The sequence below is a fragment of the Mya arenaria genome, chromosome 8 (genome assembly GCF_026914265.1).
Source record: "Mya arenaria isolate MELC-2E11 chromosome 8, ASM2691426v1".
Taxonomy (NCBI): Eukaryota; Metazoa; Mollusca; class Bivalvia; order Myida; family Myidae; genus Mya; species Mya arenaria.
The window spans coordinates 41,770,634-41,793,169 of record NC_069129.1 but is presented as its reverse complement, the minus strand read 5'-3'; the positions used below and the strand labels follow the sequence as shown (position 1 = coordinate 41,793,169).

The 22,536-nt window shown below is 33.8% G+C and overlaps 1 protein-coding gene across 1 annotated transcript; it reads right to left on the bottom strand.

Annotated features, from left to right (window-relative positions):
• Positions 1-634: 634 nt before the first annotated feature.
• On the bottom strand, positions 635-22,093 carry LOC128244977 (U3 small nucleolar RNA-associated protein 4 homolog). Its single transcript, XM_052963149.1, has 17 exons — positions 22,012-22,093; positions 21,586-21,706; positions 19,374-19,428; positions 18,615-18,734; positions 18,194-18,343; positions 15,630-15,802; positions 13,990-14,065; positions 13,441-13,660; positions 12,830-12,933; positions 11,944-12,040; positions 11,141-11,301; positions 8,204-8,405; positions 6,566-6,663; positions 3,880-3,975; positions 2,876-3,058; positions 2,031-2,120; positions 635-1,520 (listed from the first exon to the last, which is right to left on the bottom strand). The coding sequence occupies exons 2-17, from the start codon at positions 21,687-21,689 to the stop codon at positions 1,404-1,406; spliced, it is 2,046 nt and encodes a 681-aa protein (XP_052819109.1). The 5' UTR covers positions 21,690-21,706; positions 22,012-22,093; the 3' UTR covers positions 635-1,403.
• Positions 22,094-22,536: the final 443 nt, after the last annotated feature.

The following is a 22,536-nucleotide window of genomic DNA, read 5'->3' as shown; positions in this document are numbered from 1 at the left end:
CCCTGATTGCGTCTTGTCGCACAGAGAGATGGTCATGACCAACCTCCCTTCTAAATATGAGGACTGCCCAAGCATCCTTATCAATTAGACAAGGTTTTTGTGTTGAAGGTTAGTAACTAATACCTTTGACCTAAAAATCAAAAGTAGATGTCATCTGTAGGCAATAACCTAACTCTTTACCAAGTTTGAAGTCCTTAACCAAAGCATATTCTAGTTATCAATCAGACAAGCTTTTTGTGTTCAAGGTCACCACACTGTCTGACCCCAAAATCAATATAAGCCATCTGCAGGTTATAACCAACCTCGATACCAAGTTTGAAGATCATAGGCCCAATAATACTCTAGTTACCAACAAAAAAGCTTTTTGTGTTTAAGGTCACCCTACCATGACCTTTGACCAACTGACCTCCAAATTTATAGGGGACATTTGCTGATCATGATAACCCTCCCTACCAAGTTTTGGGACCATAGGCCCAAACTTTCTCAAGTTAACAATAGGACAATGAAACTTCTACCGTAAAGCAATATACCACCGCTTCTTTGAAGTGGGGCATGAATATAAAGCTCAGATAACATCTATTGCAAAGTCATCTTTCAGCTTCAGGGCATATGATTGATAACAACATTATTTAATTTTATAGATTTAATCAAATATATAATTTTCAGACTTCAAAATAACTATGTCACAAACAACAAGGTTTAAAACATAATTTCCTGTGTTTTTTTTATAATGAACAACCAATTTTGAAGTGATATTCATGCACATCTAAAACTTCATTTTTTTATTACTATTCTTTTGCTAACGTTCACTAAGAGCGCTGTATAAATGTCAATTTACTCCTCTGTTGTTGTTTTTTCTATCAATCTAGAGACAGATGGCTTGTGAAACAAAAGTTTATGTTGGATTTATGGACTCTGCTAATCATGTATATAATCTCATTGGTAACATGTGCATAAAGTTTCATGAGAATATTTTTGAACAGATTTTGAGATAGTGGTTATTAATTATAAGCTTTTCCCCCCAAAAAAGCGTTACCTAAGTATAATGATTATATTCTCAAGAAACTTGATGCCCATGTTCAGTTTAAGTTTTGGCAGGCCAATGTTAACAGCGAGGCTATGACAAAATCTCAACTTTTTTCTTAAAAATCAGAATAGATAAGCTAGATTAAACTGATGCAACCGTTCTTGATTTTCTTTGAAGACCATCATCATTTCACCAACATTTTTTTTCCCAACCAATTCATCAGTTTTTTTATTTTTATATTACCAGTATATTTTTTGATGTAAATTAACCACTTCCACTTTGAATCTGATGCGAATCTTTACTTAAATGCCTTTAATTCAGAGGCATATCATACTGGTCCATATATATATATTTCCAATACAACGAAGGTCCCCCATCATGTGCCGAACTTTTTCCGCTTGAGTGCCTCTGGCAGGGAGCTGTACATGTCCAGTGGGGGCCTCTCCACGGCAACCAGCCAGTTGTCTGGCAACGGGGTCAACTGTAGCAGAAACTGGAACAAACAAGGTCAAGGTCAAATATCTGCACAATGGGAAGTGTAAGTTTAGTAATGAAATTTACATACACATATTTAAGATTTGGTTAAGATATACAAAAGGTCAAGGTCAAATATCTTAGCTATGGAAATTGTAAGTTGAGTAATAAAACCTATATTCACGTACTGATTACTTATCAAGATACACAAAATGTCAAGGTCAAGTTGAGTAATGAAACCAATGTACAAGATACACAAAAGGTCAGGGTCAAATATCTTTGTAATTGTAAGTGTAAGTTTAATAATGATACCTATGTACACATATTTCATAATTGGTCAAGACACCTCTAAAATTGAATTATCACTGGACAACATAGACTCCTTTAGAAACACTGAGCTTTCAAATCTAAATGTGTCTTAAAACTAATCTTACATGATTAAATGAGTTCAGTACTTAGCTTGACTTTGAGACAATGAGATGATATTTATAATAGTTTTGCTCCAATGAACCAAGTGATAAATATTTACCTTGTAGTTTTTACACAGGTGAAATGCGGAGGGGTGGTCAGGGTTTGGTGAACACAGTCGCTGCCATGAGATACCAGAGTCTGGGAATTTCTGAAATGGAGAAATACACATGAAACAAATTGCAAATGTATGTCAAGTCATGTCATCACACATCAGACAGTGAATGGGTAGGTAAATGTGACATTGATATCACCACCCCAGTCTGGAAACTGTTGAGAATTATTTTAATGGCATGAAGCCTGAACAGTGCACTAAGGGTTCTCTTTCAAACAAACTACAAGAAAACAGATAGTGTCTCTCAGGGCATCTTAGTGCACTGTGTTAGGATGCCCCTCTGTGTATAGGACACCTTGTGGCGTTCTGATCAGAAGAAACAAAAGCCTAAACAGTAAGTATATGTAACAAATAAACTGTACTGTGTTCTTGAATTAAAATTGCACACCACCTCATGACCTGGAGGACAGAGAACTGGCCAGTGACAATGTATACAATCCCACTTCATGTTTCTGATGTAAGTGAGTATTACCCCAGTCAACGCCAAATCACACAACTTTACTCAACACGATTCTCAATATTGGGAAACCAAAATATACCACATATGGGACTGTCAATGTTACAGGTTATTGGTAAACTTACCTTTCAAACTTCATAAATGTTTTTTTTTTTACAATTTAAAGAGCAACGTTTGATCAGTGTGGCTTTAATGATTTTGGTTGCAGTCCATCTTTTTTATGTTTTTACATAGACTGAAAACATATGTCAATGACAATATATTCTAACACAAGATGCAAAATGGCATCATGTCTGAGGGAGATAAAATAAGAAAATAATTCAGAATTCCCTACCTGTGTCTTGTCGAGTATACAGAACAACTGTTCGTCATTGAAGACGATTTGTGATGTATTGGATGGGTTGTAGGCGATGTTGGTGATTTTGGAACGTCGTGTAAGCCAAGACCGCATGAATTTCTGCATGTTTGCCCGTGTCCAATCGCTATACTGCTCCTCATCTACATCAAACTCGACGATCTGGGGATGATAAATGGAAGCGAGAGTTTGGAGGATTAGTTTAAATGTTATCTATTTTACAACATTTGTGAAGAAAGTTTTATAAACTTATATTAAGTCACTCTTGTTGGCACGATGTTGCATGAGAATGTGGTCTTGTGTTGTAGGGGAATCTGGAGAAAACCCATTTGTCTGGCTTGGTGACCGTCAACCAAACTCACATGCACCCAGGCAAGGAATCTAACATGGATCGCCTTGGTGTGAAGCGAGTGCGTCAACCACTTCCGTAACCAGGCAAACCAAAGTTAAAACAGGATTGTAAAAATAAGCTTGAATTTTTATATGTTATGATTTTTCAGGATAATAAAAGTTTCGGTGTAGGTGTGAACCTGTCACCAAAGACTTCTTAAATTGCTCAAAATAATAATAAATTTCTGTTAAAAAAAATAAAAGTTAAAATATGCCGCAGTATGTTAAAAAAAAAAGAAATCTGCATTTATTAAAGAGATATATCACTGCCTTTTATGTGATAGAGGAGCAACAGTTTAGATATGATACATTAGTCAAAACACAAACTTCTGGCCATTCAGTCTTTTTAAAGAGCTATTCCAATTTAAAATACAAGGACAGTAAAATGAAGAAATTCAATAAGGATGTTCCTATTCATTTTTTCAACCTTTTTACATTGATATTTTATAGGAGGACAGGATGGTACAATTTGAAATGCCTTCCTTGGATTGGTTGTCTGGTTAAATGGATTAACCCACAAAGATTTTTTTTTTTTTGCACTATCAATATTTCATTGTCTTTTAATACATGTTACATGACAATATATGTGTTACCTTCTGGTTGGCATATGCCATAACGAGCTGCGTGCCGTCAGGGTGGAAGGCAAGAGCAGTCACCTGACTAGTCATGTGTGGAACGCTACATACGTGCTGAAACAACGCAGAAAACATCATAGATATATAGTGGGATGATTGGTTTATCTTATCCTAATTTAATTTCAGCTTAATAAGAAACCTAACAGGTAATAATTATGTATCACTATCGAGTTTGTTTCCTGGGCAAAACCCTCGGTGTAGGTCAGAAGTCTGAGTCTAGACTTATTACATCATTTTTTAACATAATCTGTGTTAATCATACTTAAATTTGCAAGTACAGTGGAAACTCGCTATGTCAAATTGTGTTATCTCAATATTCTGGTTATGTCAAACTGTTTTTAAAATATGTAGGGTTTAGTAAGACATGTTTTCTATGTCTGTTATTCTGTTATACAATTTCCGTTATAATTAATATACTGAAGCATTTACCAAAGACCCAATGAATTCAACATAGCGAGTTTCCAACGTATAAATAATTTTAGCAATTTTCACCATAATACCTCTGCAAGAAAAAAAGTCACAATAAAATTAAGATTGCAGTTTTCAGTCTGGAGTCTATAATCAAGACTCAAGATTGGACATACATATTGGCCCAGTACAAGGTTTCAATTTTAAGAGGCAAAGGTGATTGGTTTTAAACATTAAACAGATGGTATTCAGTAACTAGAATGCTGTTATATATCAATGCTATTCACTTAAACTGTGTGCTCAAATATAATTTCAGCTAGAGATTATTGAAAAAGAGCTTGTCTCCCCAAACGTAGGTGAGAAATTATCAATTTTGGACATGAAATTTGTATTATTTGACTGGAGACGAACAAACATAGTGGTCATCTACTGGTTATGACCGGTTATATATGACTGGTTATATACCAAGTATGAAGTTTCTGGGCCCCATTTTAATAAAGATTGTAAGGCTTAAGATCGTAACTTTTTAGGCGTAACTCTGTTTTTGGTGTAACCTGCGTTCCACTCAAAATATTGTAAGGACAATTATCGCAAAGATTCTGCCCGTAATTTACAGTTAAAACCATGCACTTGGAGCATAAGATTTAAGACTAAGAAACATTGTTGAAACATGTCCAAGGGTCCAAGTGTTCTTTAGTTATTGAGCGGAAACTCTTTTTTTCACCTCAAGGTCACTGCAGTTGACCTTGACCTTTGACTTATTGAACTCAAAATCAATAGGGGTCATCTACTAGTAATGACCAACTTGCATATCAAATATGAAGCTACTGGATCTAATGGATCATTATCTATTAAAAAGAAACTGCGTTTTTTTTTCACCTCAAGGTCAACTCAATTTTGACCTTTAACCTTCTGATCTCAAAATCAATGGAAGTCATCGATTGGTCATGACCAATTGGCATACCAAGTATGAAGTTCCTAGGTCCAAGTGTTCTCAACTTATTGAGCGGAAACAAAGTGTGACAGACGCACTGACTTACTGACTGATAGGGAAAAACAATATGTCTCCCCGTAAATGGCGGCGACATAATAACTGCGGTTAAATAACAATCACTTATATTTATTCACTGTTTTATAACACTCACATCTAATGACCTATTTTTTGACCCGATATGACTCATATTCTGACTTGACTCAAGCATCATGCTGAGACATGATCTGGCTGCGTTTCTTGAAGATTTGATAAAATTGGTTATCAGTTTTTAACCCTCTGCACTCATTGAAATGTCAAACAGAGGGTACAAGATGGCATAGTTTAAACCTCAAGTTTAACAACTCTGATTATGTCTGTTCCACATACCAATATATTCATATAAAAAAAATTGTTCGCAATAATGTTCTCGTTTTAGCCTTTTTTATTGCAGTAGTAAATCAATAAGTCTTTATAAAAAATTATGTATTTGCCACTCCATTGAAAACTAAGGACCTTTGCCTATAATAAACTTTGTTAAGCCCTGTTATATAGCTTGATATTGTATACTATATTCGTCAAGTGTAAGTTTGTATTAGTAATGTCAGTCAGTGCACTGAACACCAATGGCGACCAATATGACGACTAATGGCGAAATTAGCTTATTTAACTTTTCACAGTTTAAATTCATGGTTAGTGTTGTTCAGAAGAAAAACAAGACAAAGACTCTTATAGTTAATTAGCTTAAACTCTTTATTTACAACATTTGTGAAACAGATTATAGTAATCATTTTCATCGGCACGGCACGAGAGAGTGTGGTTTTGTGTTGTGGGGGAAAACAGACTACCCACGGTAAACCCACTTGTCCAGCTTCTTGACTGCAAACCAAAATCACAGGCGCCCAATTAAGAAATCAAACCCAGGACTGTTAGTTCAGACCCCTTATATTAAAGATATGTCATACAAAACTCTATGTGCAAACCATCTTCCAGTTAATAGCAGAATATCATTATGAGTTTATGAGTGTACCCCAAAATACATTAAGTTATAAGTTATACCTGCAACAAAATTTTCATATGGACAGAATGATGCAAATATGTGTATTTATTGGTAACATTCACCAAAATTAAGCTTTTCGCATAAATATTGAACTCAAGAGATATGGTGCGTTCAATCCCAAAAGAAAGGTTGCAGCTTGTAGATATGGTGCATTTAATCTGCTTGATGGGGTCTTTTTAACTCAAATTGTTTACATCCCTGCATACCTGTTTACTGGTGAGACTGTAGATGTGCACGTTGCACGCGTGGTCCGCAGCTGCTGCGTACCTATCATCGGAACTCGCACACAACAGATGGTAACTCTCTGGGGATAACATAAGAAAGTTACAACTTTATTCACTCACAATAATGTCTTTAATTAACATTTAAATTTAGTAAATTATCAATATCGCCTAACCAACTTCAAACAAGAGACTACATATGACAGTGCTATGCAATATGATGCAAAACCTTAAAATCTATGCTTTACTCATAGAAACTAAGAATCATAAACCATGAATCATATTTCTTGAACTGTACAGAAACTAGGCCTAAAAAAGATACATGTGGTTCGGGTTACCTGCCCCTACCTACAGAATAGGCGGTGTCCCTGCCGTTTCTTTCTTTGGCGTTATAAAAAAAATGTCTTAAAGTTGCTACATTTTCATTCATTATTCAGAAACAATTTTTTCCCAAGTAGAATGGGATCTTATCTTAAATCTTTGCATTTTTATATTAAATCTGACAGGGGTTTTTTTCTGAACAAATGGGAGGGGGCCTGGGGCCTTTTGAAAAGGTGGAAAATTCGCGTAAAAAAGGGGGATTTTTTGTATATAATGTGCATGTTTAAGCTTCAATTTGCTATCAAACGTTCAAACCAGTTGTGGGGAAGTCCTTTTTGAAAGGAAAAAAAGAGATTTTTTTCAGTTTTGGAAAAACAGTCTCAGATTACCCGTACTATTTCAAACATTTTGGTGACAAATGGAGTAAAATATATCGCTCAGAAACATCCTTTAATGAATCATGAATTTCTCATTGTATAGAATTGAAAAAAATAAGAGAAAAAAAATATATCTATTTATTTTTTTAAGATTAAAGATAAGCAATTATAGTTTTAGAGGAAAAACTAATCTTAATTTCCAAGGTGGAGAGGGCTTTTATTTGCTCTATTACATAAGGTAAAAATTAATAATCAAATAAGTTAAACTATAAGAAATGTTAAATACAATTTTCCTTAAAATTAACTTGACAATTAATACACACAATAGAGAGCACAGTTGTCCTTTTAGTAAGAAGAAACTCTGACGTCATTGTGCTTTACATCATGTTTACTTTAAAACCCATTTCTTTTTGTGGCTGTTCACATATAGGACAATAATTTATTTTAGCTTTAGAACGCAATATATTTCAAAAGTGAGCATCATTAGCTAGTGAGCTATAAGCTGCATAGCACTCGATGAAATATACTGCAATCTTACACTGTGACATTATTGTAATTTTCCAGAAAAGCATGCCAAATTGTGCGCAAACTTGACATCATTTGTTGAATTTGTGTCCAAGCAGTGTGCACGCTGACGTTTGATTTGAATGCGAATAACAGGCTAAAATTTCATAACAGTGAAAAATACCTAATTGATATTTTTCGCAGTTTGAAACAGTGAAATACCATTTTTATTTCACTAATAAAATACTGGAAAACATATGATGAATAAAGATAATGAATTTAAGCTGCAACAGTAGATGTGAATTTTCATTGATGTTGTTTCAAATAGTTGTCTGTTACAATTTTCTGAACCAATTCTGTAATCTCATTTTATTTTTTATTTTAACCGCTTATTAACATCTCCCATTATACGAAAAATTACCAGACAATGCCGGAAACGTATGTTCCACAGTAACTTTGCCAGACTCTAGACCCAGGAGCTGCAGTCTAGACGATGTTGTCACGGTAACAAGCCTCTCCCCGTCTGACAGGAAGCACATACAGTGAGCGCCATCTGCTCCCCGGTTTGTGTCGCCCTGGATACGGCACATGCTCACCTCCGGTTGAATACTCTTCAGATTTTCCTGCCAAAAGATATTTCAAAATAATAAAATGACAGTAACCTAAAATCAAATTGTCTTTCTTGCTTTATTCCATTTAATTGCATTCATTTGCCTAATTAATAATCTGCATCTGTAAGTTGATTTTAAAAATAGAAGATTTTCTTAAATTACTTTTAGCCCGTCTGAAATGATATGAACTTTTTCATTTCTGCAACTGCAGCAACTTCTTAAAACCATTAATTACAGTTTGTTTGTTTCAAAATAGAAGATTTTCTTTTATTTAAGGGCCGTCTGAGGCCATGTAAATGATATGAACTATTTCATTTCTGCAACTGCAGCAACTTCTTATAACCTTTCAATTTAAAGTTTGTTGGTTTTAAATGGAAGATTTTCTTAAATAACTTAAAGGCCGTCTGAGGGCATTTAAATGATATTAACTATCTAATTTCTGCAACTGCTGCGACTTCTTATAACCTTCAATTTATAGTTTGTTGATTAAAAATGGAAGATTTCCTTTTTCTTTAAGGCCGTCTGAGGGCATTTAATTGATATTAACTATTTTATTTCTGCAACTGCAGACATATATAAATCGTAACAACTCGGCCATCTCTGGCAATCATCTGAATAAACCTTATACATAGGCTTCAAAATATCAGAAAATGTAATGAGGCCGGTGGCAATTTACTCAAATATTATTACGCTAAGTAGACCCATTCTAGAACGTAAAAAAATGTACTGAAATGAAGGATTTTGTTCCGTGTCTTCAGTATGCTTTGGAGACACTAAAATAAGATTCAAATAAAAAAAAAACAAGCTTGATACTCTTTACCATGTGTTCAACAAAATATGTCTCTTGAAAACACATAAAACAAGTAAGCTGAAATAACGTAAGCCTAAGTGAAGTATGTCAGATTGTCTGCATAGTACTACATGCAAATGATAAGTATACCGAGTGCATCGTCAACAATAAAATCAAGTTCTGAGAGAAAATAATGTAAATTCCAGGGAACTTTAATGTGTCTGACCACCCAGACTAATTTACAATTATTTCCATATTTTTTTTCAGATTTGACAAATAACATTCCAGTATATTTGTCTATGTCTGATGATTTTCATATACGTATGAATGTTCTGTTATTTTTAAGCATTATTTATAAGTTGGTTTTTAAATGATGTTATTAAGTCTAGACCAGTATTTTCAAACCATCAGCATTATTTGATATTATAGACAAATAAGACATTTAAAGCGAAATTTGCTATAGTTGTTTGTATACTTAATTGTCACAAAATAACATACCAGGGGCGGCTCTAGAATTTAACCAAAGAGACATCCGTGTTCACAAAACTTTTAGATTATTTAAGATTTGAAAGTTAACAACGATCCCATTAGCAACATTGTTAACTTCAACAATGTTATTATTGAGTTTATTTAATTCACATGGTCTATTTTGGGTGATTTTATTGCCTAACAGATTTCATGAGTTTTAAAATTGTGACACCTTTTATCAAACATCTGTTAAGTTTTGTTACTATGACATATATATATGCAGGAATAAATCTATCTATCTATCTATCTAAGTACTATTTTGTTTGGTTTTAAATCTTCATCTTGATCAAATCACAAAGTTTCGAATAGTAAAATTCTTGCAATATTTATGGCAATATTAACTACTGGTAATGATTGATTTTAGGTGCAAATCTTTCAAATGGTGTTTAACACTCCTGTTTCAAATGATTTTCATTGACCTACAAGATCTTTTTTATTTCAAGATTTTTTTCGATTTCACCTACGATGTACGTTCTCAATACCAGTGCCCAAGACCCACTCTCCACAAGAGAATGGGAGCAATTTGGCCATGGGTGTGAGTGTGCTTTAACAGACCAAATAATTTTCATATGAAAATCCAAAGAGGATATCTAATTCATGGTCATTATGCCTAAAAAGATATTTGTAACGGTAACATCCCCAAAATTATTAGGTAGGGTACATGTAGGTAGGGATTTTTTTTTCCAAATATACATTGTCATTTCCTTGCAAACAGCACTATTTCTTGCAAAAGTCACTCATATATTGCTGTTGTTATAAAGCTTTATTCTCTGTCAAACATTAATGACAGTTTGTTTAAACAAAATTGAGTTTATGGCGGGAGGACCGGGTTTTTTGCTGCTTTTTTTCTTTTTAAAATACTAGGGTCTGCAGCTTCTATTAGGTAGGGTCGGGTTACCCAAAAATAAATGAACTGTGTGGGTGAAAATGGTATGATTTTGCATTAAAAACATCTCCTCTAGGTAAGTTAATAGCTATTAATAATTACATATTTAACCAAATATATTCCTACTTTTCCTACTTTTTTGTAAAAAATATTCCTACTATTTCCTTCTTTTCTGTTAGAAAACCTCCTACTTTTTCCTACTTTTTTGTTAGTGGCTGCTGGAAGGCCTGAAATTGATACAAGCGAGCCCTGGCAGGTTTTAATCAATTTTAGTAAACAGGTTAAAGGAATCCCAACAGCTAAAGTGCTTGCATACTCAGAAGAATACTGTTTGTACTTATTGGATTACCATGGTTTAAATTATTTTATATCATAAATTACATCCCCACCATCACCCTTCTGAGTGTGAATTTTATTCACTCCTACATGCTATATAACCATGTAAATGCCATAGACACTCTCGGCTCATTATGCGAGCACAGTAGCCATGTAAGTTAGTACGCTACAGTTGACTGATGACTTAAAAAATATATTAAATATTACCATGGTAATCGTGTAGGTGCGCACAGTTTCGCCATCTGAGTACGCGAGCACTTTTGCCGTCGGAGCGAGCGCGCTACAGTAAACAGGTGATCCTCCTTTCGTCTTCAGTTGAATCAGCTTTATAGGGTTGGATGTCAGGGATAATATATCACCATTCACTCCTGAAGATAATATGTGTAATGTGTTAAATAACATGTCATGTACCTATTACTTTTTCATGTATCTATGTACCTACACAGTAATCCCCCTTGAAAAGCAGAAAAGATTCCTGCCATCATGTACAAAAAGGCTTGATTTCAAATATTCACTTTTTAAGAAATTTATTTCATTTTACTTCAATGTTATATTCCTTGTTTTCAATCATTGAATACATGAATGTCTCATTTCTGCAAGATGAAATATATTTGGCATAAAAAAAGCTTTTGAATACCATCCGCAAATTTCAATCATGTCATGATATCTAATGTATTTGTCTTCGATTTTAATGAAGTTAACTATTTATTAACTATTCTACATTAAATTTTTACATGAAGTCAATGCAAATTCATTTGGCAATAATGACATCAAAACAATGATATTGTCTAAATGTTTTTCTTATAAAAAAAATGTATGTTTTCTTAAAAAAAATACAAGCTAAAAATAATCCCTTATAGCCTATCTAGCTCCATGTTAAACTTGAAGCCTTGTTCTCTATATATGGTATTTTTAACAGCATATTTCTCCCATTTAGTTTATCTTTCAAAACTGTCTAATATAAAGATTTTAATGTTACAAAGTTTTCTGAACCTTGTGTAAAACATTACCACTTTTGTCAGTATATCCAAGCCTCCACACTTCAAGATAATTCGGGTACTGTAACATTACGACATTCTCCTTCCCTGCAACGTGAACCAGCGGCTTCTGAAATGGGATACAAATACATACATACATAGTCTGTTAATCAACAATAGTCACGCACAGCAAATGCAAATGTTCAGTTGTTATTTTTTTCCCCATAGGAAACATGAGAGAATTAAAATAACAACAAGACAATTAATTATTTTAAGGTGTCCAAACTCTGAGGTGAGTAACAGTACTTCTGGTAGTAGTAGCAGTTATAGTAGTATGCCTTAAATATAGAGATGCAAACGAATGGCAAAATAGATATTCGAATATTCGGAAATTATTTCAATGAAAACACATAATGTATATAAGCCAGGATTTTCCCTTCTCAAATAACGTATGCTTGTTAAATGAAGAGTATTTACCTTACATACAAAGTTCATGAAACTCATCTAAGCCAAGTCTGGTAAAATTTGGGGATAAAATGAGAACTAAAGAGTGCGGCCAAGTGAACGCCAACACTTGTCATATCTTTCAGTTGAAAAAGGGGCAAGGTTCTCCTTGTAACAGAGATAGGTGATATTGCCATTTTTTATACAAGTATTATTCAGTTGTACTGATCTTTTTTCTTCACTCAAGGGATGTGATCATCCAAACAAGATTGTAGATTTTCTGTTGTATGCAAAGATTTCCAATCAATCGGTATTTCAGATTGATTGTCAATGATTATAAATAAATAATGTAAGATGCTAATATAATGATTGAAAATGATTATAAATAAATAATGTAAGATGCTAATATAAGTGTTTACCTGGTTAATTTTCATCTTTACGAATCTCTAATTTGAGGACATAAACAAAACGTTACCTGAGGAAGAGATGGTATACGTCGCCACTGATTTCTCTCCTTCATCTTTGGTTTCTGTGTTATGTGCCGTTTTATGCTGTACAATATCAGGTTTGTATCCACACCTGAATTTAGTGAAAAATAATAACAGCAACTCTTTTATATAAAAAATAAAAAACTTTTAAGAAGGTTTCTGAAAGACCATTAATTCAAGGAAAAAAATCAGGAAAATCAGTCCTGGAAATAACCTTGAATTTTGCAATTTGAAAAGTGTGGGAAGACTCTTTACAATTTATTCTCATATATCAAAACACAGTCTTCTTAAGATATAAATCCATTTTTTTGGTTATTCATGAGGTAAGAACTAGGTTTTAACAGTTTGCATATCCATTAATCATCAGGAAATCCTTCTTCTAAGAGTTTTGACAAGGTGTTTTGGGATGAAGCACTTGGGAAAATTATTTCCAAACCCTTTTTTATTAGGAATAGAAATTCCTAAAGGAAATTGAATAAATCGGAAATTTTGAATGAATTTTAAGTATTTTCTCATCAGGAAAGTAGTTCCAAATATTGGAATTTGTAGGATAACTTATAAAATGCAAAAGCAAAATCACACATAAAAAATAACCTACCTCCAGTCACAACTTGGTTGTCTATAACCTGGATGGCACGGACGTCGTGTGTATGCTGGTTGTGTAAGAATGTTGGCACCCAGTCGCGCCAATCGCTGTTTTCTCGCTCCGCAACATAACTGAATTGCACGACCTTGGAGTCTACACCTGACGATACTACCATGGTCTCACTGGGGTCGACCCCGAGGCAATATACATCTGACTTGTGGCTGCTAATACTCTTTAGAAAAAAATGCAGAGTTCTTCATTACAATATAATTTAACACTTAAATATCTAAAGCAAATGTATTTTAACTCACAAAATCAGGCTCCACTTTCTTAAAACATCTTAAGGAAAACTGCTTTAAGTATCTTAATTTATTGAGCAAAATTACTTGCATATACTAGATTTAACATAAAAAAGTAGCTTATCATGGTTATATTCAAAATAATTTCCTTTAAGAATTAATACTCTTTTAAATAAGAAATTTATACAATTAACGTAATTTGAATTGGTATTTTAAACTTCATCTGAATAATGGCAAACTTACGTCGTCATAACCTACATACCTTGATGACAGTTCCGTGTCGGCCGTTCCAGAAGCTGGTTTTACCCCGGGAATCCCCACTCACAATCGTCATGTCACTGAAACATACAAGGGAAACTTTACTTGTTCTGTGAAGTGGCAAAATGTAAGGCTCAGTACTAATGCTTATCATGTTGATCATCAAAAGAAAAATACTTAAGAATTTGTGAAACAAGATTAATGGAAGTGCTACCCATGTGCAGTGGCTTTTTTCCTGACCAGTTTAGGTCTTTTCCTATGCTAAAACATATACCTTTATCCCAAATGTGAAAATGAATGTTATTGTTATTATTTTAATAAACAAATGAACGAAAAACCACATTTAGATTGAAGAATTTGTGTAATCTAAAAGATAAATGTATCACCCTATTTTTTTCTGTCTGTTTTTTAAACCATTCTTGTCCATTTCTGGGCAATTGGCAATTTCAGTCAAAATGACACAATAAGCTAATCATAAATATCCTGGCTCCTGGTCCCCAATCCCAAAACGGGAAAATACACTGACGTGGACTAGGTTTGTTGTGAATTCCACATTTTGAACAATATTTGAGTTGTAACCATGGTTCTAGTGTTTGTAAGACACTTAGGCAATTACAAAACATTGACTTCTTTGAAAAGCAGATGAAAAGTAAATAAATGCTAAGGAGATGGTTGCAGTTCTACTTCTAAACCTTTCAAGGAGGGTAACTCATGAGAAGACATTATAATCAAGCAAATTGTTGTTACTTCCCTTGTTTTATTTTGATTTTCTTTTTGAAAAACTGGCAATTAAATAAATAATAAACTGTTTGAGTGGGATAGTGGTATAGGTGTCGACCCCTCTCACACAAGATATCAAGGGCTTGTTCCCATTCCCATGCTCTCTCAAAATGGACACAAGGGAAGGATCTTAATAATAAATTTAGAAATCTTAAAGCTGGAGGAACAGAGGTTTTCTTAAGTGTGTTTTCAACTTAGGCCTAAAAAAAAAATACATTTGGTTCGGGTTACCCGACCCTACCTACGGAATAGGCGCCGAACCTAACGTTTTTATAGTCAGTTTGAAAAAAAAAATGAAAAAAAATGAAAAATTCTTTTTTTTTTTGCTTTTCAATATGTAGTTTAAAACCTTAATTGCTTATATAGAAGATAACTTTAACACCATTCTCCAATGATGAAAATGACATTCTTATATAAAGCCTAATAAAAAAAAAAAATAAAAAAAAATAAAAAGCCTACCTACCCTACCTTTTTTTGAAAAGGATGTAACCCTAACAAAACAATTTTTTTTAGTGGCTTAACTTCAGTTAATTCACTCTACAACGCAGTTCTTATAGAAGTATTTTTTAAACTGCACAAAAGTGTGATGTCATACAAAACTTTAACCTCGGTTTATACTGCAACCTGAACTCTCAAGAAATGTAACATCTAACATGTAAAACGAACATGGAAAGAAAAAGATATGTACTGGAACAAAAATGGGACTGACGGACTGACAGATGGACGTGATGACACACGTGACTCCTATATAGCCCCCACTTCACTTTCTGAAGTTGGGGTAAAATTTTATTAATTATAATAATGCTGTTATGTTTACATTATTATAAGGATGAACATGAATGCACTTAAACACATTCATTTTACCTCAAGAAGGCGACACACCAGACGACTGTCTCCTTGTTTTTGTCCTGTCTAGCCAGTGTCATTCTCTGTACGGCCCGTCCAGACGACACGCTCCACAGACGGATGTTGTCGATTCCACCTGTCACTATCAGGTCCTCAGTCGGATGCCAACACAGACACAGGATTCGACTCTCCTGAAAAGGAGGTTGACAAAAGTGAGCAGGGGACAAGAGTGGTTTGGATGTATTGCAGGGCATAAACCTTTTACTAGAGAGATTGTGATTAAAACTCCACCAGTTGCACATACTATTGGCTAAGATAAATTCAATTGGTTTTTATAAACTAATTATACTTTATGATCCACTTAATCATAATTTTCTTCAACAAACATGCTCTATGATGTACACATGCAGTCAAACTCTCATACCTTCTATGAGATTATTTTCCATTGTACATATTCAAATGAAAATGCATTCACCTGACTTGTGTCATTTATGTAAATTCATATGAAGTGGAACCTTGATCAGTTAATAAAGACATTTATTTTCATTTATTTGTTGTCGTAAGGTAAAGCTTTGCAGCTCATATAAGCCTATGTGTCAATGGCAATTATCAAAATACATGAATTCATTCAATACATTTGCAGTCAATATGTATCTCATTTGTAAATAGGATAGCACTCAAATAATTATACGAAAAAAAAACAGCATCAAACTACATGAAGATAACTTTTATTTTTTCTGAATATTTATAAGCAACTCAAACCCATCATTTTAATGTTTTAAATAGCTTATATCAGATTATCATCAGTAAGAGCTCATAAAGACCATTACAAAACCGGTAGAATTTAAATTTTTCACGAATAGAAGATTTTTCACGAATAGAAGCGATTTTAAGTTGACAATCTTTGACTGCTTTTATGAATTTTTGCCCTTATATTAATTCCTGTATAATGGTTTCCAAATCCTAGAGCTTGTCATTCAAAGTTTTTTTATATAAAATTGTCATAACTATGGTTGTATATCAGTGCTTAAAATTATTGGGAGAATTATCAAGAATTATTTATCGTAGTTGTCCCCCTTTTCCCATAGATTTTATTTTTTAGTATTTAAATTAATTGTAATTTTGAAAATAAGTATGTTTAAGTATCAAATTTATTGACTTGTTTTTGAGCAATTTGTGCATTATAATTTGTGCATTATCTTGCAATAAAAAGTATTATGGATATCATCTTACACTTAAGTATCATTAAACTAGAAGCGCCGCAATGCGACGAAACCAGGTTTTTGTTATGGGCAATCAGAAATTATAGCCAATTAATTTGACTTTATCTTTACTTTTATCAAAAAGAAACGTAACTGAAAATTACTCTAATTAAGTATCTTATGTGTTTAGTTTCGCTGCAACATTCATACTAAGTCTCAATTTTTGTGAATATCTTTTACCTATTTTTTTGCATATGACAATGATTTAACTTTCTGCAAGCCAACATCACTGAATATCAATGACAATTTATTTTTACAAAGCAAAATGTTTAATCTGATTATTAACACTTTTATAAAATGCAAATGCCAATTTCAATGTAAATTCACTGTTTGCTGAGCAATATTTGAGAAAATGGCTTTACATATTTAAAATCATATTCAATGATAACACACTCTTATTTTGTCAAGCTGATTATATTAAAGATGTTATATAACATTTCAAAATTCCCTTTTCTGAGTCTGAGTCTAAAACTCAGAGTCATGACGATAGTGAACACAGACCCTGCTTCACTTCAAAGGCATGCATGTTCTTGTAAAATATTCTCAAAAAATCAGTTGTCTGCTTTTTGAAAAAAACCTTAAGTTTTTAACTTGACCTTCTTCCCCACCCTCAAAAGTTCAATCTGCAGCTTCATATAAGCTATATTCACACTATCCATCAATTCTAACTAAGTTGTTGGGCAGAAAAACATTTTTCTATTTTTAAGAACAGTGACCTTGACCCCACCTCCCAAGCTAGCTCTTCACATAAGCTACCTTCACTCTAAGTTTCATCAATATCTATCAATGCTAACTAAAGTTATTGGGCAGAAACCATTTTTCTATTTTTAGTAACAGTGACCTTGACCCCTCAAAAGCAATCCCAAGCTAGCTCTGTACATAAGCTACCTACACACCAAGTTTCATCAATGTCAATGCTAACTAAAGTTATTGGGCAGAAACCATTTTTCTATTTTAAGTTACAGTGACCTTGACCATTTTTCTATTTTAAGTAATAGTGACCTTGACCTTAGCCCCTCCCCACTCAAAAGCAATCCCAAGCTAGCTCTTCGCATAAGCAACTTACACACCAAGTTTCGTCAATATCTATCAATGCTAACTAAAGTTATTGGGCAGAAACCATTTTTCTATTTTTAGTAACAGTGACATTGACCTTAGCCCCACCCCCCTCAAAAGCAATCCCAAGCAATCTCTTCCCATAAGCTACCTACACACAAGTTTCATCAATATCTATCAATGCTAACTAAAGTTATTGAACAGAAACCAATGTTTGACGTTGAAAACCTGGTTAAAAACCCTTGATCATACAAACAAGCTTACCTGGGAGTCAAACCTAGAGAGGTATTCTAAAGCCCCATCCTCAGTGTTGAACAAGACGACACAGCCTTCCTCTGTCCCGGCAGCAAGACGAGAGCCTGATGGGTTTGATGTAAGACACCAAATCGGACCCGCATTTGACGAACAACTCAACTATCATTGCAAAAAAGGGGGTTTTAATTCAAAGCATACTTTTTATCCTGGAAATATACAATTTTATCAGATAATAAAAATATAATGTTACAATAATCATAAGAGCTAAGCAGAACATGAATTTGATGACACAAGTTTATTGAAATATTTTCAACTGATCAAATAAAAATGATTTTTACCTTTAAAATTGATGTATGAAAATGAATTCTACTAGTTAACGTCACTGATCGAATCAAGAATACGAAATATCAAATGCTTAAATTTATGAAACCTTAGTTTGTAGAGCAACCAGGTCAATCTCAGTCACGTTTCCATGGAGACCAGCAGTAAATAATCGGTTTCCCTGCCACACCAGTCCCTCCACAGACCTGCCCTCCTTGCCAGGGACTACCTACAGGATGATAAAGATAAAAAAGGCATATTCAACATTGCTTTTGGAAAAAAGATAACATCAGCCTTCTTACTGAAGTTTGCAACATAACACACATCCAAGTAAAGATACCTACAATTTTCATGCCAAATGCCATACAGGCAAGGAGATATTGTAACCTTTTATAAGGTTTTCAGTATGATGGGGCCTGGGATTGAACCTGCAACCCTACGGAAGCATGACTTATACACATGCCATGCATCATACTTAATCAGCAGCAAAATATTGAAAATTCAACAATATGACACAGAGAAATTGTGTGCCGATTTATTTCGGCTTTAGTGTGAAAGATAGCTGAAATAATTCACTCTGGAGTCTACAGCAGAACCAGGACTGTTCTTTTTTGAGATACAGTGCCTCAGATTAGCCACAAACCATTACCTCTCAGATGAGAGGTGGACAGCAGTTGAACTTTATATCAATAAACTGCTTTTCGCCTCATAACTGTTTTATTAGTATATTAGTACCCTCAACCAAAGGAAGCTACGTTTAAATCCCCACCAAGGAAACTTTCTCAATGATATCAGTACTGGTTCTATGAGCTATGAGCTTTGTCACAATCAAGTTTAAAGAACAAAGTACAAAAAATGTGTTACTTACATCTTCAAGGTACCAGTCATCTGTAAGATCCCATATCTCAATGCCGCCATTTGACCTGAAATGTTTGTTACCAATTAAACAGTGTGTGTATACCACGTGTTAAATTGCGTCATAAATACTATGTCGGAAGGCAATATTTTGCTTCGCTTGAAGACTTTAAACAAAGATAACTTTTCATTTTCTTTACCATCTTAAATGAAACATAGCGCAGTCTATGCCGCTTACAGAGCTCTGCCTTTGGTCTTTTACCAAAGTTTGATTGAGAGTTTAGTTTCTTATAACACTTCGACAAACCTTTTCACAATACGGCCGTCTGACGGAGCACTGTAAAAACATTGTATTGGAAACAGGTTTGCCGAAGTGTTTGATAAAACTAATCACCTTATCAAACTCTGGTTATAAAACAAAGGTGGGGCTCTTTATGCGGCATAGACTGCCCTCTGTTTCATTTAAAATGGTGTAGTAAAAGAAAAGTAATCTTAGATTTAAGTCTTTATTTTAAGCAACATCCGACGTAGCATATATGACGTAATTTATCAAGTGGTATACACAAACTGTTAAAGGTGTAATAAAAAAAATAGTACAAAGACTAAATGAGATAAATGCCAAGATTCAAGTATACTACCTTTGGGCAAAACAACTGGAAGAGTACACCATATTAATGTATTAATCCGCCACATGTGTTTGGGAAATATTTCAAAAGAAACTTCAAACTTTGGAAAAATTCACAAGGCCTAAGGAACAATATCCTTCAATTCTATTTTTAATGTATGATAGTTGTAACTTTTTATTGTATGATGAACAAAGCTATCCATACCATCAGCACGATTAACACTAAAATAATTTAGAATAAACTCTCTCGAGAGAGAACAGCATATATTTACATATAAATAGTCTGGCTACATGTAGTCAATGGAAACAAGTGACAATTTGTTTTTGAAATTAAAAGATTACCATATACTGATGTATGATAAACAAACACCCTTATGATAAGTCCTATGCATCAGAACTCATTGGCTTACAAATAAAACGCAGCATTTATTTCATTAAACATCATAACTTTCATCAGTTCCACCATCAGTCTTTTACTATTTTAGAAAAATAGGACATTGCTGGATTTTGTAAGACCAAGAGTTCTCAATAATTCTCGGTTATACTGTCTCAAATGGTGAAACAACTGACCGGCAACTACTTATTGTACATAAAATTCACTTATTTTTCAAAAAAATGAAAACCACAGGGTTCAAATTTAACTTTGAGGAGCACTCGCAAAACATTGCGAGTGCTTTTTGAGGCAACTCGCAAAATGAAAAATCAACTTGCAATTTTATTATTTGCTTTATTCCCTTATGATTTTGTCTAATTTAAGTAGAAATTTACAACTTTAAAGACATATTATAAATATTAAAATGTATCAATCTTGAGTAACTCGACTACTAGAACTTGTTGATGGCTTATTCTTTTTGGGGGGTACGGAAAGACTCATCAGATGCTGGCCGCTTTTTGATTACAAAGCTGTCCAATAATTTGACTTTGTTCACTTTGTATATTTACCCTCGCCATTGGGTAATATCCATTTGGCAAGCATGGTACAGATTTCATAAAGTCTATAAGTATTAAAAACAATAACATTATAAATTTAAATGAATAAAAGCACCAGTAAATGTAGCGAGGATGCTCTGGACCATTAAAAATATCAATTGACGAAGTCTATTCACTTTGACAGTTAGGCGGAAATATATCCAAAGGTTGACGGGGTTTACATATAGTGCATGACTGCGCTAAATTTAGCTAATGATTGAGCTAGGTGATTACGTCATTTGTATTCACTTTGTATTATGCACGCCTCGGAGCATCCTGGAAAGATTCGAGATTAAACTTTGCCTTTGTTCTATTTTTGAAAACTTACTAGAGGGTGACTCGTTACTGTCTTTTTTATACTGGTAGTGGAAACATGCCACTTATAGGCTGTTTACACTCGACTACGCAGCGGAGTTAAGTTCATGTTTATTCTCTTTCCTTTTAACATTTTGAGGTCTAGAAAAAGCCACTTGCAGAATTTTTCAACTTGAATAAATGTCACTTGCAATCTGCAAATGTCGCTCGCATTTTGCGAGTATGCGAGTCTAAATTCGAACCCTGAACCATCCAAATTGCCATATGAACAATCCATTTTGCTCGGCATCCAGTTCTTATTGACAAAACTGTATACCTTGACAATGCAAGTTTCTGTTGCGATTTGTTGTAAGCCAAACACTGCACTGGCTGGGGTGTCCACTCGAAAAATCTAATGTGATGAACTCTAAATTCCCCCATGGTGGTAAATCAATGAACTGTAAATATTCGAGAAAAATGACTCCATAAAGTAACACTGATCTACTGCAAATAAACTTTTTATGAAATTGTTAATCAAATGAACAGTTTAGCAAACGTTACACAACATAGTGACCACAAAACCGAGTAACACCGACATATTTACTTATCCGAATATACCGTATCCGATTTACTACTACATCTGAAACAGATAAGCAATTACATACTGACGGAAATATATAATGATAAAACTAGCTAAAGTAGTCGATTAAGTAACTGATTATTATATGAATTCTGTGCTTGTTTCTTAAAAATAGCCTCTTACCTTTAGAAATTTGACGTTTGAAAAATGTTTTATTCACATGTGTATGGAGGCAGCCATCTTGTCATTCCGCACTGAATGACTAATAAAATATTTCGAAATTAAATTAAATTCTTAAGTTTGACAGTTAAAAGAAAATTCAAATAAAAATATTCAAAGAAATGTAAGTGATACAATTATATTTTAATTTGGAACTTTCATAGTTGCAGTAAAACTCCCGCCGAAATGTCAATCATAAACCGAAAGTAGAAACCATTACTCACGTGCAACATCCAACAACTTAAAACAGACATGTGCAGGTTGGTGCTTTAAAAAAAATCAGTTTAAATTACCTAGAAATCCTTCACCACTTGTGTACAAAAAATGCACGTGAAATCCCGGAACAAATTATATTAAAATGTTTTTTTAGTCACCCGGGAAAGCGGTAGGGGACAAATTTTGTTGTCCCAGACTACAATTGTTAAACTTATTATATTGGTAAATTCCGTGAGCAAAAGTTGACAAACAATCCTGCAAAGTCTTGATCTG

What these genes read in the sequence shown, in the direction of transcription:
- LOC128244977 (XM_052963149.1), bottom strand. Translation starts at nt 21,689, where the DNA reads ATGGGGGAATTTAGAGTTCATCACATTAGATTTTTCGAGTGGACACCC. An exon ending in GTATACCATCTCTTCCTCAG is followed by an intron (nt 12,041 to 12,829) that starts GTAACGTTTTGT and finishes ATCCCATTTCAG; the next exon opens with AAGCCGCTGGTTCACGTTGC. An exon ending in ACCTGTGTAAAAACTACAAG is followed by an intron (nt 1,521 to 2,030) that starts GTAAATATTTAT and finishes TGTTTGTTCCAG; the next exon opens with TTTCTGCTACAGTTGACCCC.